This window comes from Falco punctatus, assembly GCF_963210335.1.
Source record: "Falco punctatus genome assembly, chromosome: 2".
Lineage (NCBI taxonomy): Eukaryota > Metazoa > Chordata > Aves > Falconiformes > Falconidae > Falco > Falco punctatus.
Genome location: NC_137581.1, coordinates 66,302,158 through 66,318,707, shown reverse-complemented (window position 1 = coordinate 66,318,707; position 16,550 = coordinate 66,302,158). Strand labels below are relative to the sequence as shown.

The window sequence follows — 16,550 nt, the reverse complement described above, 5'->3', positions numbered from 1 at the left end:
TCGCAGTTACCTCTGTCCTACAAGGGACTGCATGGATGTACTGGAAGTCTCTCCTGGTAGCCGGCTGTTATGTTGAGTCACGGCATTAATTATAGCTCCTGGATGAACTGCTCAGGTCATGGTGTTTGGCTTGTGAAAACATGGGTTCCAGCTAGCACGGGGTAGATGGCTAAGGCAGAAGCAAAGGCTGGAGTTTGCTTACACTAAGGATTCAGCGAAAGTTTTTTGGTGAATTTCAAAGAGAGATGACAGGAGCTGAATATTGCTGCTAGGAAACTGAAGAGAAATACAGTAGTGCAGCATTTTAGAATCATGTAGGTTGGAAAAGACCTTTAAGATCATCGAGCCCAACTAAACCTAGCACTGCCAAGTCCACCACTAAACCATGTCACTAAATGCCACATCTATGTGTCTTTTAAATACCTCCAGGGGTGGTGACCCAACCACTTCCCTGGGCAGCCTGTTCCAATGCTTGACCAGCCTTTCAGTGAGGACATTTTTCCTGATATCCAATCTAAACCTCCCCTGGAGCAACTTGAGGCCGTTTCCTCATGTCCTGTTGGTTATTACTTGGGAGAAGAGACTGACATCCATCTGGCCACAGCCTCCTCTCAGGTAGTTATAGGGAGTGATAATGTCCCCCCTGAGCCTCCTTTTCTCCAGGCTAAACAACCCCAGTTCCCTCAGCTGCTGCTCATAGGACTTGTTCTCCAGACCCTTCACCAGCTCCGTTGCCCTTCCCTGGACACGCTCCAGCGCCTCAATGTCCCTCTTGCAGTGAGGGGCCCAAACCTGAACCCAGGATTCGAGACGTGGCCTCAGCAGTGCTGAGTACAGGAGGACGATCACTGCCCTGGCCCTGCTGGCCACACTGTTTCTAATAAAAGCCAGGATGCTGTTTTCCTGAATTGTCAGAAAATGCAAAGATCAACCTCATACATTTTTACATATTTTAACTTTAAATCTGTTGCTTAAGTAATGGTGGAGGAGCACACATGCACTGCATTGTAATTTGCTTGCAATTACTTGATTACACTCTGTTGTGCATCCCTTGACTTTCCAGTGGTGTTGTTTTCACCAATATAAACATTTTCCTGCCCAAACACTTTCAAATTTTAGAATTGAATGGCTTTGGTGTTACAAAGTTCACTGTGTGTATGTCCAAACGGAAGGACACTTTAGAGCTTGGTGGGCCTGATCTTGTCTCGTTGGTCTTGAAAAAATGGTTCTTTTCAAAGTGAGCGTCTCAGAGGCATTTGGTGTGCAGCCCCTAGTATGAGTAGCTGACCTTTTTTATTATTCTTAAATTGGAAATAGGGATATAAATTTTGTTATATGAATGCATTAGTGCAAATGCATCTTTAAAATGTATTGAGTTGGGATACTTTGGATACAGTATATTTATAATACTGAAGTATACATGCAGTCAACCACACAGGTTTCAGATTTTAAGAATAACTGATAGTATGCTTTGTCCTATGCAGCACAAATTTATTAGACCTCTCAGGAGCTTCTTATAGGCCACACTGCATCTTTTTGTTCTTTTGTTTTTCCTGTCTGCATAGGAATCAGAAAATAGTAGTGGGGGAGGAAGAGATGGCTGTATCAAACATCTGTACACAGAAGAAGTAACATCATGTTTTACAGGAGGCATGGCTTCATTTGGTAGTGTTTGTAACCAGCATGAAGAAAATACAGTCGTTTTTTAAAATATTACTTACAACAGGAAAGTTCTACAGTTAAATATTGCTCTCCCTTTCTACAAATTCTCTCAGAGACTGATTTTTCACTGTGCTTGTATGGCTGATAAAATGTTGTATGAGAAGGTGCTGCTTACCTGTTTATTCCACTTATGTTCATTTCCTTATGAAGAGATGGAATGTGAACCTTCTCTGTTTGCAGAGACCGAAGCATTTTTTGGACATGTTTATACTGGAATGAGTTTATATTGAAGTATATGAAACAGCTAGAGTTGCCTTTTTGTTTGCCCTGTTTAAACTTTCACCACATCAGCTTAATGATGCTTTTTGTGGCAAAGACTAAAGGATGAAACTTTAGGAGCACTCAGAATTCACCTGGTTTTTATTACAGTGGTTTCAAGGTGGTTTTACATCCTTTTTAATAGTAACAGAAGTTAGAGCAGTGCTGAGCACATGTGAAAATCCAACCCATAATGTCCATTTTTATTATAGAAAATATTTGTACCTTCTTTCAAATTACCTTAGGAGACCAGCTTAACATGGAAAGTATTTTATTGCTTAAGAGATAAACAATTGCAGCAACCAGAACCCAAGACTGTGTTTAATCTCAATTTTGAAAGATGCAAAAGGTCAATTAGTGCTTTAAAATGTTGGTGCAGAAATCAGTGCAGGGCACTGCAAGTCCACAGATATTTTGCAGCAAAACTTCTGTTCTAGTTGTTGTGTATTTTGCGTCTGAGGGCTATTGCATAGCATCTGTGTTAAATATCGTTAAAATGAAATCATCCTTGCCTATGTGGGTAGGGGAGGGATACACTGTGATTACTTATCCCCCTGCTGCATAACTCGATGGGGCATATGGCCTCCCAACAGCGCCGGTGACGCAGTGATATTTCACGGTGGCACGAGTAGGTTGCCAAGCAGCAGCTGCTTTTGCCAAGCACCTTGTTTGGAGCCGTGACTGCTCAACGCGTCTATTTGTGGCATGGACTGAAACGCTCAGCAGGGCTGGCTGGCCACGGAGCCTTCTCTGTAAGAGTCCCCGTCTGCTTCTGGCAGCCGCCGGCGCGGGCAGCTGGATTTGAAAGCTCTCCAGCAAAAGCAGCGAGTGAGTGGGGCGGCAGTCGTCCATCAGCAATGATAAAACAGTGCAGCTATTTTTGCTGTTGTTTTCCGAAGCCTTTCTCCATAGCTGCAGTGGGACGCTTCCCCTCACTTCTGCTGTTTCCTCTAGCACCTTCCCCACCGTCAGCTTTGGCTTCTGATAAAAACCTCAGTGTGCCAGGAGGAGCCTCTCTGTCTTCTTCCTTCCTACGTACCTTTTCCAGTTAAATACTCAGCTTCTCCCCGTTCTCCTTATCACTGCTTCCTTAACAGCAGGCTGGCAAGTTTTGTCCCAGATCCCAAGGAATGCCCTTGGGAAGCTGCTGCTGCAAATCAACAACCTCTTACATGCTTCTCACTCCCATGGATGGCTTCACCTCCGAGTAACCTAGAATTCCCTAATGAAAATGCCATGTATTTTTAACAGACTATTTCAGATCTTGGCAACGTGCCTCCAGCAAAATGACAGAAAAGAGAAAGATGGCCAGATGCTCTGGATTTATGGATTAGCAAATGTTCACAGTAGAAACTGTTTTGCTTCAGTAGCAGAAAGGCCCTTTTTAAACTCCTGGCAGGCTCCTGCCTTGCTTAATGGAAAACAAATTGGGAGTAATTCCACCAGCAGCAATGGCAATAGGCCTCGAGAACCAGGCAGCTTCTACTTGCACATAGGGAGCTCTATTAACTTGTAGGCCTGCTTCTTGAAAAAAGCTAGGAAGATTGAAACAGGCTTTTTGGATGGACATCTTACTGCACTGACTTGCTGTACTACTTGCTTTGCTACAGCCACGCAGAGGACTGCACAGCAGCAAGCTGAAGAAGCAAGTATTTTCCAGTTGACCACAGAAAACACAAAGGCAGTAGAAGTGGCTTCCAGCCGCCTTGGTAACCTGTGAATTTCAGGTTACTGCACGGACTGAAGTAGTCCACTGAGAGAAACTCTTCAGGGCTCTGATTCACAGCAGCAGCCTCCCAGGAGAATTGGCTGCCATCTGGGACAAAATGCAAGGAAACTGTTGAGGAGATGGTCAGTGATAAGGGGAGGAGACTGCCTGACTTGCTGTTTCTTATTTTAGTGGCCTGATGCACCTGTACTAGTCCTGGATGAATCAGCATGGTTAGTCCATTGCAGTCAGTCTCCCTGAAGTTTTTCATACAGTGAGAGGCTCAGCATTGACCTGTGCAGGAAATGCTGGGAAGCAGGATGGAGGAGAAGAGATCACTTAGGTCACTATGCCTGCATCTCTGTTGGCAAACAGCGCTCGTTTTCATCACTGGTGCTCCAGCAGACACAGAAACCTTTTCTTCCAGCACAGTTTCCTGCAACAGTGCTCTGGCAAGATCATCGTGGCCTAGGGCTACAACCTGAGTGTTCCTTGATCTGGAGCTTGCTCCATGACAGATAAAAATAGGGCTTGAGCTCCAGCCAAGCCGTGTCAGTGGTGAGGGTGCAGCCTCCTTAGCCTGTTACAGCTTGTGACTTGTGGTAGCTCTGGTGCAAGCTGTATAATCACACCTACGGACGGGTAAATAAGCGGGGTCATGCTGCCTGGGTCCCACCTACCACTGGTGTCCCGTGGTGCAGGGGAATAACTTGCCCAGGGGTTGGTTCCTGCCGCGGGGAGGTGAAGGAAAGATGGCTGACCAAACCCATTCCACAACTCTGGCAGCGGCAGAAGGGTAATGCTGTGTTGGCTAGGCTGCAGGAAGATGGCTACGTGCAAGCCCAGGCCTGTGTGGAGAGTGGTGTGCATGCTGCTGTGCGCTTACTGAGCGAGCTAGCCCAGGTACTGTTGAGAGAGATGGCCCAAAACCACCATAAGCCAGACCCTCTACAGTAGGTCCTAGGAAAGTGAAGGCATATTAAGAAGCAGTAGCCTTGACTGGACTTCCCGTCACATCCTTTGTCACCTTCTAGTCCTAATTTCTCTGTTCATCTCCCCCCGTCCTCCTCTGCTTTCTCACACCCCCTCACAGACGAGCAGATTCTTCAGATACCAGGGTGCCATGTGTCATGAGCACAAAGCGCAGGCGGTTCTGTTGTTCAACGAACAGATTGCTAACGTGGCTGAGTCAGTTCAGTGCAAGAGATAATTACTTGGGACAGCTTCCCCCAAAGCCTGCTTTGTCTACAGTTAGGAGTTGCTGGAAGCCGAGTGTCCCATGTCTGCCGCAAGCGCTGTGCTTCAGGCAGGGAGACCTTGCAGGGGTGTAATTACTAGCTGCAGATGTGCAGCTGATCGACTCTGCCTTCCCTAGTAAGTAGTGCACAAGTTCTTTTAAGTAGAATATAACCATGAAATAATTGCAACATTAGGAGAGCATTCTGTGGTGAAGGAACGATTAATTTTCATTCTTTCTTCTTTCTTCCTGGTCTTGCTCTCTCAGTTCTCTAATATCCAGAGTAAATTACTTCAGTAAGTGTTCTTACATTAGGTAATTGTTCTAAATGCAGCACATCACTGGAAATCAAGCTTCTTTTTTCCTCCATATATTGCTCATTATAGCATACCTGGTAGTTCAGTTAATGGCCTGGGAAGCACGACAGAAGCTGAACTACCTGTCTGTACCTACCCCTTCTCTGAAGTACTGACAAGAAGAAAGACACCTATAGATAAATTCAGCACATATGACTTAGAAGACACAAGAGGAACATTAAAGGCTGTTTTAAAAATGTAATTAATATACCATAGTATTAAAGCAATATTTACCTAATGACAGAAGTCTTCTCTTCGTGCTTTCCACTGCTGGTTTGCCCATGATAAAATAGTGTTGGAATCCACCTCCACCCTGCCTCAGCAGAAAGTAGCTGTGGACAAATTTGGTGGTGAACGTACTTGCTCACGTAGGTTACTCACACCACAGCCCTCCCGGGAAGCTTCTATTAGCAGCCGGCAGCAAAGCCCTTTTCCAGCATCCGAGTTTGCATGAGGGCCTGTCAGGGGAATGTGCTCCTCTGCTTGCAGCCAGTGCCAGTAAATCACAGCGTTGACAGGCTGACCGCCCTGCCACTGAACTTTTAACTTGAAGCTCTAGCAGGGCGCTGAGTAGCTCCGGCTATATGACACGGAGCTGTGAGAGTAAATCACTTTGCTGGGAACAAGGGGAAGTCCAGCATATTGGTTTGAGGACTTTGCCTACAGCTTCTTTGCAGTATAATCATAGAATATATACACCCAGGAAAGCAATTAGAGAGAGATGGACTTCCAGCGCAGAGCTCACCCTTACCCCATCCCAGAAGATGAAGAAGTTGCATACAAGGTCACTCCTGATGCTCACAACTCCGCAGGAAACGAAGGCGAGAAACCGGTGTCAAAATTGCAACGTAGGCACAGTGACATAAAACTCTACAAAGAGTTTTGTGACTTTTATGCAAGATTGTAAGTTCATTCTGTTCAGCTTTGGGGTATAGCTACGATGACATTGGTGTAACGTACATATGTATTCTATTATCTGAGCTTCGGGCAGGCTGTGCAAGCCATTCTCTAATGCAACCTTTGCCACTGTTCTGCTTGATACGTTGCCAGTTGTAACCGTCAACTAAAATTTGAACTGTTACTTTAAACTTCATCATTAATTGCGTCAGAAATTTTTGTTGGCAGTTGAAATGGGGTTGGAATTTGTCAAGTTGTCTCTCTGACTTTAGGTTGTTTGCCTATTATTTTGGGTAAATGGGTAAACTGATTCACTAATGCAGAAGTATTATGTACATCACTTTTTACATATATGATGTATTTCAAAGTGAAGTACTTTTGCATACTGAGGAGGAAAGCTTTGTTTTCATTTGTCTTTGAACTTTGTTTTGTGTTTTTGCTTGGATTATACTTTATGTCTGGCAGCACTTAACACCCTTAGTGCTCGAGAACTGTTGAGGTGATGATGAAAGATCCCAGTTTCGTTGTGATTATTCTTCATTCAGGTTGATAAGGAGGACAGGTGGAGTGACTGAGGTTTTCTTCCACAGAAAGCATACACAATCTATGGAGACCATCGGCGAGCTTTATAGTTAACCACAGTTCATACATATAATCACTGCAGTTTGTCTGTAGGCTTGTCTGTTATGTATGAGATAGACCATCATCCATCTGATCTCCTTGTGAAATCTGCCCACTTGTTTCACCAACAGGGCAGTGAATATTTGGATAGCAGTTAGTGTTTTTCTCTTCTGCAAAGATCTCGAGAGAGAGGGGGAGGGGGAAAGCCAACTAATAATAACTGGTCAAATGGCTCTTCTGTGAGACAGTGTAAGGAATAGATAAAGCGCATTCCTTTCTGAACCACGTGCTAGGTGCTTGCTTGCTCCCTCGGATGCTGTGCAAGGAATGAATTAATTTCCTATTGAACCTGGTGGGAGCCAAGAGGTCTTGGCGGGGAAAGGCTTGGCATCTTGCAGAGGCCTGCAGGCTCTGCACTTACAGGCGCAGCATGACAGCTGAACCAAAATGTGTGCATGCATGCACATACGTTTAAAATAATGTCACCTGTGTAACAAGCTTCCAGACAGATGTCTGAGTCAGTGGTTTTGTGAGCTGTGGTCAGATTGTAATGAAATTAGACCATTGCCCTGTATTTGCTCTCTGCTATCAAATGATATTAGGGGTAGAGAGGTGATCCTGAAAGGCATAGCTTTGAGAGTCTAGATATGAGTAAGAACATATTTGCAAAGGAAGAATCAAGTGAACCTTTTTCTAGCCTTAATTAACTGAAACACAACTGTACTGTCTTCTGCAGATGTGGACATGATCCTAGTGCAGTAGCTAATTCCTCTCGTATTTTGCAGCTACTGCACTGTCATTTTATGGTCATGTGTGCCTTTGAGAAGCAACCAAATATATTTTGCATTCCTGGCACAGGTTTGTCAGCTTGTGTTGGCGTGCACGTGGGTTGCAGTGGAGCAGCCAGGGCATTCCCACCCTCCCCCTTGGCCCTGCAAAAACGCCAGCGTACCATGAGCTGCGCTTCCTGAGATGAGCCCTAACAGACCAAACAAAAATCCCATGACTTCAAACCAAATGTGTAAAATTACGTCAAGCTATGCAGAGCTTACATAAGAAGTAATTGTTTTTTAACCAGTTTAACCAGTGCTCTGGTTTTCAGTAATTTGCCAGACTAGATACCATACACTCTTTCACATTGCTTATTTAGAGCTTTTGAACCAACACTGTTATATATATATTTTAGAATTAGGAATTATTTTGGAATTAACATTTATATTTTTCTGTGTGGTGCCAGTCCTCAATTACTGTTAATATTTGCCCTTGTTTTCTGTAATTCTAATGTATTTCATCATTTTTTTAGTACTATTTTGAATTGCCTGCCTTTTCTCATCATAAAAAGCCTGTAAATGTATCTGTAATAACAACATTTCTGTTTGGTTGGTTGGATTTTTTTAATTGATAGTTATTGGAGTGCATTGTGGGGTGTTTGTTTCTCAGGAGTTTGGGAGCAGGGGGAAATAGCAACTTTATTTCTGGTGGGATGCCACAAGTCATTAAGTCCATTGAAAACCTTGTGTTGAGCAGCCTAGTGTTAGGCTGATGCATTTGGATTTGGAGAAAGAAAGAGACCCACAACCAGTGGTATTGGCTATTTGAACTAATGTTATTTCTGTTTCTTTTTTTTTTTTTCTTTTACAACAGCAACATGGCGAACGCGCTTGCAAATGCCATCTGCGAGCGCTGCAGGGGTGGCTTTGCCCCTGCTGAGAAAATTGTCAACAGCAATGGTGAGCTGTACCATGAGCAGTGCTTTGTCTGCGCCCAGTGCTTTCAGCAGTTTCCTGAAGGACTCTTCTATGAGGTAAGTGGGGCAGAGTGTCCCTCTCGCCCCAGCCTTTGCCTTCTGCCTTCATTCCCATATCAGAGGTAGCTATGGGCAGATCGATAGCTTAGGAAGTCCCATGAGAAGAACTGGGCTCTGAAAGAATATGCCTGGTAAACGGACAAAAAACCAGAAGTGTTTATGTGCTAATTTGGAGGACATGTGTGTATATAACCTTATTTAAATGTGTAGCCTAATGTTGTAAGAGCAGGGGAAAAAACTGTTGGAGATTCTTTCTCAGTGCAGTTTTTTTTCCTCCCTAAAATCTGCAAATTTGATACATCATACCAGAAATACAGAGAAAGCATCCTTCTTAGAGGAACACAGTCATGCAGAGGGAAAACCCAGTATCCTGCAGTCCATAGATGGTTTATTGCTGAGTCGAGTGAGGCCAGCACAGCATCTGAAAAGCTGCTCATAGAGATGACCTGTAAGTCAGCATGCTGAGATCAGGGTGTGTGGAGAGCCCAAACCAGGTGGGGCCTACATAGGGTCAACTCTAGGTTTAACAAACCAGAGCATTCAAAATTAGTAGTTCTTACAGGCTTTCAAGGGTTAAAACCGCCTGTCACTTATATTTCTCAGCCCCAGGTAGATTGCCCTCAGCTCAGGTGGGTGTTTTGATATCTGTGTCGTTTTCTTTTTTACCTTCCCCTGTTGTGGGGATTCAGGATGTGGCTCATCCATGTCAAGCACAAAGTAGCTTTAGTGAAAACTTTAGACAGTTCATAAAATATTAAGTGATTGTTATAAGGAAGGGTAGATGAGGTAAGACAGGGAATTACTGTCTGAAGGATAAGGTACCTTGTAGTCCAACTTACAGTAGCAGTTACAGGGTTTGTCATACTGTGATCTGAAAAGGAAGGAGAGCAATGTGTTAAAAACACAATGCTGTGTTCTCACATGTGTGCCATCCTTGTGGTAAGAGCAGAGCAGTTGCTTTTCCACAGTAATATTTCTGATTTTACAGAGCCACGTCGCATAGCGATGTGGAGAAGCTGAGGGAGGAGCATGTATTGGAAAAGACACTGGCAAAGGGGATTCCTGGGGTTTGCTTTCTCTCACCTTGTTTGAGGATCAAAAGACTTTTCAGTGCTGTAGGGGTAGGTTTGCACAAATTGCGGTAAATGAGCCACTAGTGTTCTATAAGACATCAAAAGGTGAGCTGCAAGGCAGGAGCAATTAAACAAAAACAAACCAAAACACCTTCTATATACTTACATGTTGCATCACAATTGTTAGTCTATACTGAGCTGCTGCCTGCTTGCTCGCATGGTAAGGAGTTAACCCTGAGATGTTAAAACGTCAGGCGAACATAAAGCGATACAAATGTTTTAAAACTAAGATATTTGTAATTGTGTTAATAAAATTCTCTTAAAACAATAAAATGTATTTTCTCTAAATAATGAGTACTTTATTCATCCTTTTTCTGACTCAAAAAACAGGGAGACATTCCAGGGACCTCTTTCAGAAAGTTGAATGGTCCTTTGTTAAAGATAAAAGTTTGAGAAATCCTGCTCTAGGCAGCCTGTATCTCCTAGGGGATGGACAAGGACTGGGGTGGAAAAAAATTCTTACTTTTGCACTTAGTCCAGGAACATTACCACCTCTCTGTTGCTCACGGGTGGCCACACCTGAGTCTCCTTGGCAGGAGCAAGTATCCTGGTGGTGTTTAGATATATTGGATGTAGGCATTTTGCTTCCTACTGCTACCTTGTTAATATTCATATTCATTATGGTTGTTTTTACTGCAAAGTGATGCTCCCTATTAAAGGCAGTAAGTCAGAAGTGAGTGTCAGTACATTGTCCTGGGAATGAAAATAGCCCCATGTACTAAAACGTAGAATAATAGAATCATTCAAGTTGGAAAAGACCTTTTAAGATACTGAGTCCAACCATTAACATAGCACTGCCAAGTCCACAACTAAACCATGTCCCTAACTGCTACATCTACACATCTTTTAAATACCTCCTGGGATGGTAACTCCACCACTTCCCTGGATAGCCTGTTCCAACGCTCGATAACAGGTTTTGGTTAACATTGCTAGGGTTTTTTCAGGCTGAGTAGAGACATTTTTCTTGAGAGGTGTTACATAGAAAGTGGAAAGTTTCAGTTGAGAATAGACACTTTTTACCACAGCTATTATAAAGGTAAAGTGATTGTGCTGAGGGTTAAATTAATACGTAAAGACTTGTGTGTGGCTTGAACTTCACATCACCCTTCTGCCACTGGCCCTTTTAGTGTCCACCACAAAATGTTGCAGTTTCTCTCCACACCAGTGAGTCTGTCTGCTGCTGTGGAAGAGAGGTACTTTTTGGTCTGTTTAAGTGGTCTGACAGCCTTCAGGTCATGGCTCATAAATCTTACCCAGCCTTCCTCCCCATCTATACTGGCTTGTCCTGGATGGCTTCTAGAGCATGGAGAGGTCAGCAGATATCCATGCCTTTGGGGCTGTTTCAACTGGGATTGAAAGCAATCTTTGGCAGGGCCGTCTCCCTCTGTCTCCACACCCTTTAGGGTGTCCATGACTGTCCCATGCTGCCAGAAAGACTCACTTAGCACTGAGGTGGCCAGTGAGATGATTGCAGTAGAAACTTCAACATGTTTTCTGGTGGTGTTGCTCAGGGAGAAAAGCAGACAAGGGCACAGCTTGCTCTTCTTTCATTTGGCACATCGATACTAGAGATGAGAATGTACTGGGGTGACAGCATTTTGGGGAGAGAGAGGGACAGCCCTGAGCAGGTGGAGGGTGGTCTTAGGCTGGCCAGTGCTCAGGAGATGGCTGACAGTGTTCTGAGGACTTGAGATGATCTGTATCATTGTCAAGGAAAAGTGACTGGAGAAGATGGGCGAAAAGTGTATCTTCCTCTGACCGGCTTCATGTGCTCTTTGAGAGGATGGGTGCATAGAGGATGAGGCCGGGCTCTTTTCAGTGGTGCCCAGTGACAGGACAAGGGGCAACGGGCACAAACTGCAACACAGGGAGTTCCACCTGAACGTGAGGAAAAACACCTTGAGGGTGACGGAGCCCTGGGACAGGCTGCCCAGAGGGGCTGTGCAGTCTCCTTCTCTGGAGACATTCAAAACCCGCCTGGATGCGACTCTGTGCAACCTGCTGTGGGTGACCCTGCTGTAGCAGGGGCTTGGACTGGGTGATCTGCAGAGATGCCTTCCAACCCTGACCTTCCTGTGATTCTGTGTTTGGAGGTATGGCTGGGTAACATGTTTTTCTGAGCAGGTTCCCTGTGGGTAAACACAGGCATTGTGAGTCGCCCAGCATAAGGTTGTGTTTATTCTGTGCCTGGTTTAGCTAAGATAGTGTTTCTTAGAAATGATTTGCAGGTCTTAGCAATCGGGAAGTCAACTATTCTTCCCCTGCCTATTGCAAGCCTTGCAGAGTTCCTCCAGTTAGTCATTAAGCTGCTTATCACATTTGCTGTCAAATGCTGCCATGATAAGCTTTTACACTGTGTTCCATGGGTGGGAGCTGAACTGGTCAGGCCAATGCAGGTCTCGTGTACCGCAGGACGTGTCTCCAGCCTGCCTGCAAGGACCCTGAGCAGCACAGCTTGCTGTGGTCTGGCACCAGAGATGAGCTGCCTGCAGGCACAAGCAGCTTCACGCCAGAGCAGTGCCCATCCACAGCCTGGAGTCTGCACAGCACAGCAGGAATTTTGTTGATGTCTTTGTGAGCCTGTTAGAAATGGTAGTATGGATTTGTAACCAGCTAGTGTTGGCCTTGTTGCATAAGGGTGTAAGTGAGAGCTGTGTGCTTAATCCTGTACAGGAACTGTGGGTTTAGGACCTGCTAGGTTATATTTGTGTTCCAGTTTGCTCAATATCATCACATCAGTTTAGCATGTTTTCTTATGCGCTCAACCTAACCAGAAATTAGCAAAAGCATGTGCCAGCAGTTTTCCAACTCACCATGCTTTGCTGTCAGGTGTGAAGTGGTAGTAATTCTGGTCTGCTTTTACTCCACCATCTGGAAGCCATGTATTCCCTACAGCTGTTGTTGCAGAGTCTTGCAATAGGTAGCAGTGTACAGTTCTATACTGATAGCAGAACATCTGGTTTGGATGGAGCGCTTCAGTGGCAGTGTGCTCAGAAGGACAGATTGACACCACCGTAATCAGTCATTGAGCATTTCCTCCAACCCACATTACTCGTGGGTCCAAGGATGGCTCCTCCTTACTGAGGTTGCCCCATCTCCCACTGGGGACTGTGGGCACCTCACCTTCAGGCAGGGGAGGTTAGGAGAGATGAGTCCTACCCGTGGTCCAGCTGTTCATTAAAAGCCTCTTGCTGGGTGCTTTCAGAAGCAGCCCGACCTGCTCTGCACTGTTCTGAGGTGGGGGAGATCGAAGGGCTTAGGGCAGTGCATCCCACAACAGAAGAAATGCAGCAGAATCCTTATGGATTACTCACAAGAGCCATAATTGGGGGAATCTGTATCTATTATTGTTGTTATTATTATTATTATCTCAAATAATAAAATGGAATAGCATGTGACTTTTGTATCCTAAATGAGAGGGACTTCCTTTCAGTTTGGGTTTTTTTCTAAGATGTTTGTAATATACTCTAGGAAGATTAAAGGAAGGTGCAGCTGCAATGCGCTTGTCAGATTTGTTTCCATTCCAGTTGCACCTGGAGTGTTTTCTTAAAACGGGCTTTACCAGAAACTGCCTTGGAGAAAGGGTCTTTAAAGACTTGGGGTTTGTGCATGTCTTTCCACTAAGTTAGCTAAAAACCTGGAGATCAGCTGGAGGTTATGTCATGGTGAAATGTTCTATGCAGAGCCATTTAACTCATGGCCGTCCAGCATACAACAGTCAAATTACCTTGCTTTTAAAATGTACTGTGGGATTTGTTACAGAAGGTCAAGGCTTCCTCCAATGGATGAACTGCTGGGTCATCCACAAAAAGAAGCACAAATGAGCCAAGAAGGCTGAATTTCAAAATAAATGAGACTGAATAGCAACCAACCTGTGTGATGCAAACCAGGAGGGAACAAAACCTGTTTGGTACACCTAGATCAACATGTGGTGGCTCTGAAATCCAAGCAAACCTAAGCATCTCCCATTGGATCACCTGTTTACACAAAACAGGAAGCTTTTGGATTTTTTTCAATTTAAAAAGGATTTTAACCAGCAGGAAGCAAGCACGATTCACGATGAACCAGTAATTTCCATTACTCTTTGAGAAAGTAATAGCCCTCTGTCTCTCAATTTTTTTCTTTAAAAAAAGCTCCAATTAAGAACATCATCTGTTTTAGAGTATTACACTGGAAAAACACTTGATAAATTGCTAGCAGAGAATTCTGAAAAAGTCTGTATTGAGCACATGTCTTTCTGGTTTTAGCAAGGGCAATTCATGTTGGGCACAGGAATTAAGTTTCTGAGCTCAATTACGCAGTGACTTCTAGAGTGTTTCATTAGATCCCCATCCTGGCTGTTGCATGAGTAATTACTGTACTTATATTGTATTTGAACCTTGGAATTTCATAGTATAAAACAGGAAATCTTGAAGTACATTGCTGTATTTTCTGTCCATGCATCAAACTTAATTTGTGGGTCCTATTTTACACTATTGCTTTTTTTGTCTTAGACCCAGTAAAAAGAAAGGAGTGGGGTTTCCTGCTATCCCCCTTTTCCCACTGTTATAAACTGAGACATTCAAATCCAAACATTTTATAGCATTCCTAATATTGTCTGTCTGGTTTTGACATGCTAGTTGGCATTTGTGTCTAGTAATGACGTGCCTGAAGGTATCTAAACATTTGCCTTCATTTCAGGACATACTTGCCTACATGTTTTTACATATTCTTTGGCTAAGTCACTAATGCAGTGTTGTAGAATTTTTTTTCTTTCTTTTTTTTTTTTTTTTTCTACCTGAGCTTGAACTGCATCTGAACTTCTCCTAACTGTGATAAAATTCAGATTCAAATCCCCTAAGATCGGTTCCCTGTTTCATCTGGTCTATGTAGTGAACTTTGTTCCTTAAAACTTGGAATTTATGATCTTAAGGGTCTTTTCTAACCTAAATGATTCTATGGTTCTATGAAATAAGCATCACAATGCAAAAGCCTTATTTCCCTTCATGTTTGGGCTGTACTGCTCCATAAATTACAAAGATTTCTGTCCCTGGGTGCTGTTCCTCCCCCGGTACTTACTTCCTCTGGTATGCTGGGTCATTCTTGCAGGAAATGTAGAGTGGAGGAGGGATCAAATGGATCCAGGGAAAATGCTTCCCCCTGGGAAAGGTTTTTGTTAGCTAATTTCCTGCCCAGAATTTACTTGGTTGCATCAGTTTCAGCAGTCTGTCAACATTCAGATGTCTGTTGTGATGTAAAGGCATGACAGAAAATGCCTTACAGTCTCAGCAGTATTAGAGGAATGATGTGCTGTTAACGCTACGTGCTAATTAGTAGCTGAATTAAGGTGGGTGGATTTAATGCCTAGCACATGGTCTGTTTTTTTTGTGCAGCCCCTCACATTTTACTATCTAATTGCATCTGGAAACAAACTGGTGTGTTACAGCATTTATGTTAAGGGCATGATCCTCGTCCCTCTAATGCTCAAGGTTTTTTTCCATTTGCAGTTTGAAGGGAGAAAGTACTGCGAACATGATTTTCAAATGCTTTTTGCCCCTTGCTGCCATCAATGTGGTAAGTCTTACATCGAGGTGAAACACTTCACACTGTTCACAAATGGGAACATCACTGGGGGAAGATGAGCAACCCTTGTATGTGTTCTCTGGGAGGTGGCACTGTGCATCTGGGTGTCTGAACTTCCAGGATGTACTAGACTTCAGAGAATCTGGGTAGCTGCTTTTCCTGAAGGTCATCAAACAATAGTATTAAAAAAAAAAGAAAAGTTTGCATTATTTGAGTGAGTATTTTAGCTGTTGATCCAATGATCCAATGAACAGACCATTCATGATTCCTGATTATATATATATCAGTACATCTGCATGTGCTCGTATTTGGCCCTTCTCATGCAGCTGAAACCATGCAACAAATCTTTATCATCTGCTTTGACTGTTGTAACCCACTCATGCTTTCCTACTCCATACAAGAGGGGACAGTCTTCATCATCTAGTGTTATAATCAAGTGATGGTCAGCTGGTCCCCTGTTGTATTTGTGAGACAAATATCTTTAAGGCTTCAGCGTCTAATGTCCACCAAACATCACACTGAGGGCTGCTTTTTATTTGCCACTGCTGATGTAAATGCTTGGGTGTCTGATGTGCAGTAATCATTTGGATGGGGTTTTTTCCCCCTGTGTGTGACACATCATGCTCGGGCAGGACTGGGAAGTCATTACTTGGCTATTGCTTAAACTGGTCTGGAAGCTCTCGTGTGTTTCTGTAGCACCTCGACAAGTTGCTATGTTTTTCAGTTTGATCAGTGAGGCTTTTCCTCATGTGGAGGGAGGGACTGAACACTGAGGGAGAGAGAAGCAGATGTTATGGACCTTTGAATTCAAGGCTGCAGATGTGAACAAGCAGGGGAAGAGGAAGGAATGGGTCCGTGGCCGTTTCTGAGGAGCTATGTTGCCTGGGTAGGATTTCTCCTACCCAGCTGGCATAGCTCCCACTTCTGCCCTGGCTGCTTGTAGTGCCAGCTCCCTTAAAACCTCATCAAGGTCCTGTGCAGAGCTGGGCTTTGTCACTGCCTGGATTTAGTAAGCACAGCCAGAATCGATGGGGCTGTTGTCAGCGATGTGGCCTCGAGCATTCCTGACATTTCTGGAGTCCATTGGGTTTTGTTCTTGAAAAGCTATGACTTCATGGGAACACCAGTTATTGTCTGCACTGGTTACCTGCCCGACCGCTCTCATTTGGCAGCTGTTGGAGTTGTACATTCTCCAAAGCCAGGACTCAGCCCCTCATGGCACCGGGAAGCTGAGCTTGCAGCACATTTG

At 44.1% G+C, this 16,550-nt stretch overlaps 1 protein-coding gene across 6 annotated transcripts in view; it reads left to right on the top strand.

Annotated features, from left to right (window-relative positions):
* Positions 1-16,550, top strand: part of LIMS1 (LIM zinc finger domain containing 1) — a 76,491-nt gene that overhangs the window by 49,642 nt on the left and 10,299 nt on the right. For 4 of the 6 annotated variants that reach the window (XM_080377462.1, XM_080377461.1, XM_080377463.1 and 1 more), the window contains exons 2-3: positions 8,444-8,603; positions 15,226-15,292. In XM_080377462.1, coding sequence (XP_080233588.1) covers positions 8,444-8,603; positions 15,226-15,292 — 227 coding nt within the window. Of the gene's footprint in view, positions 1-5,884; positions 6,185-8,443; positions 8,604-15,225; positions 15,293-16,550 lie in introns of those variants that run through there. The other 2 variants (XM_080377459.1, XM_080377464.1) reach the window with 1 other exon arrangement.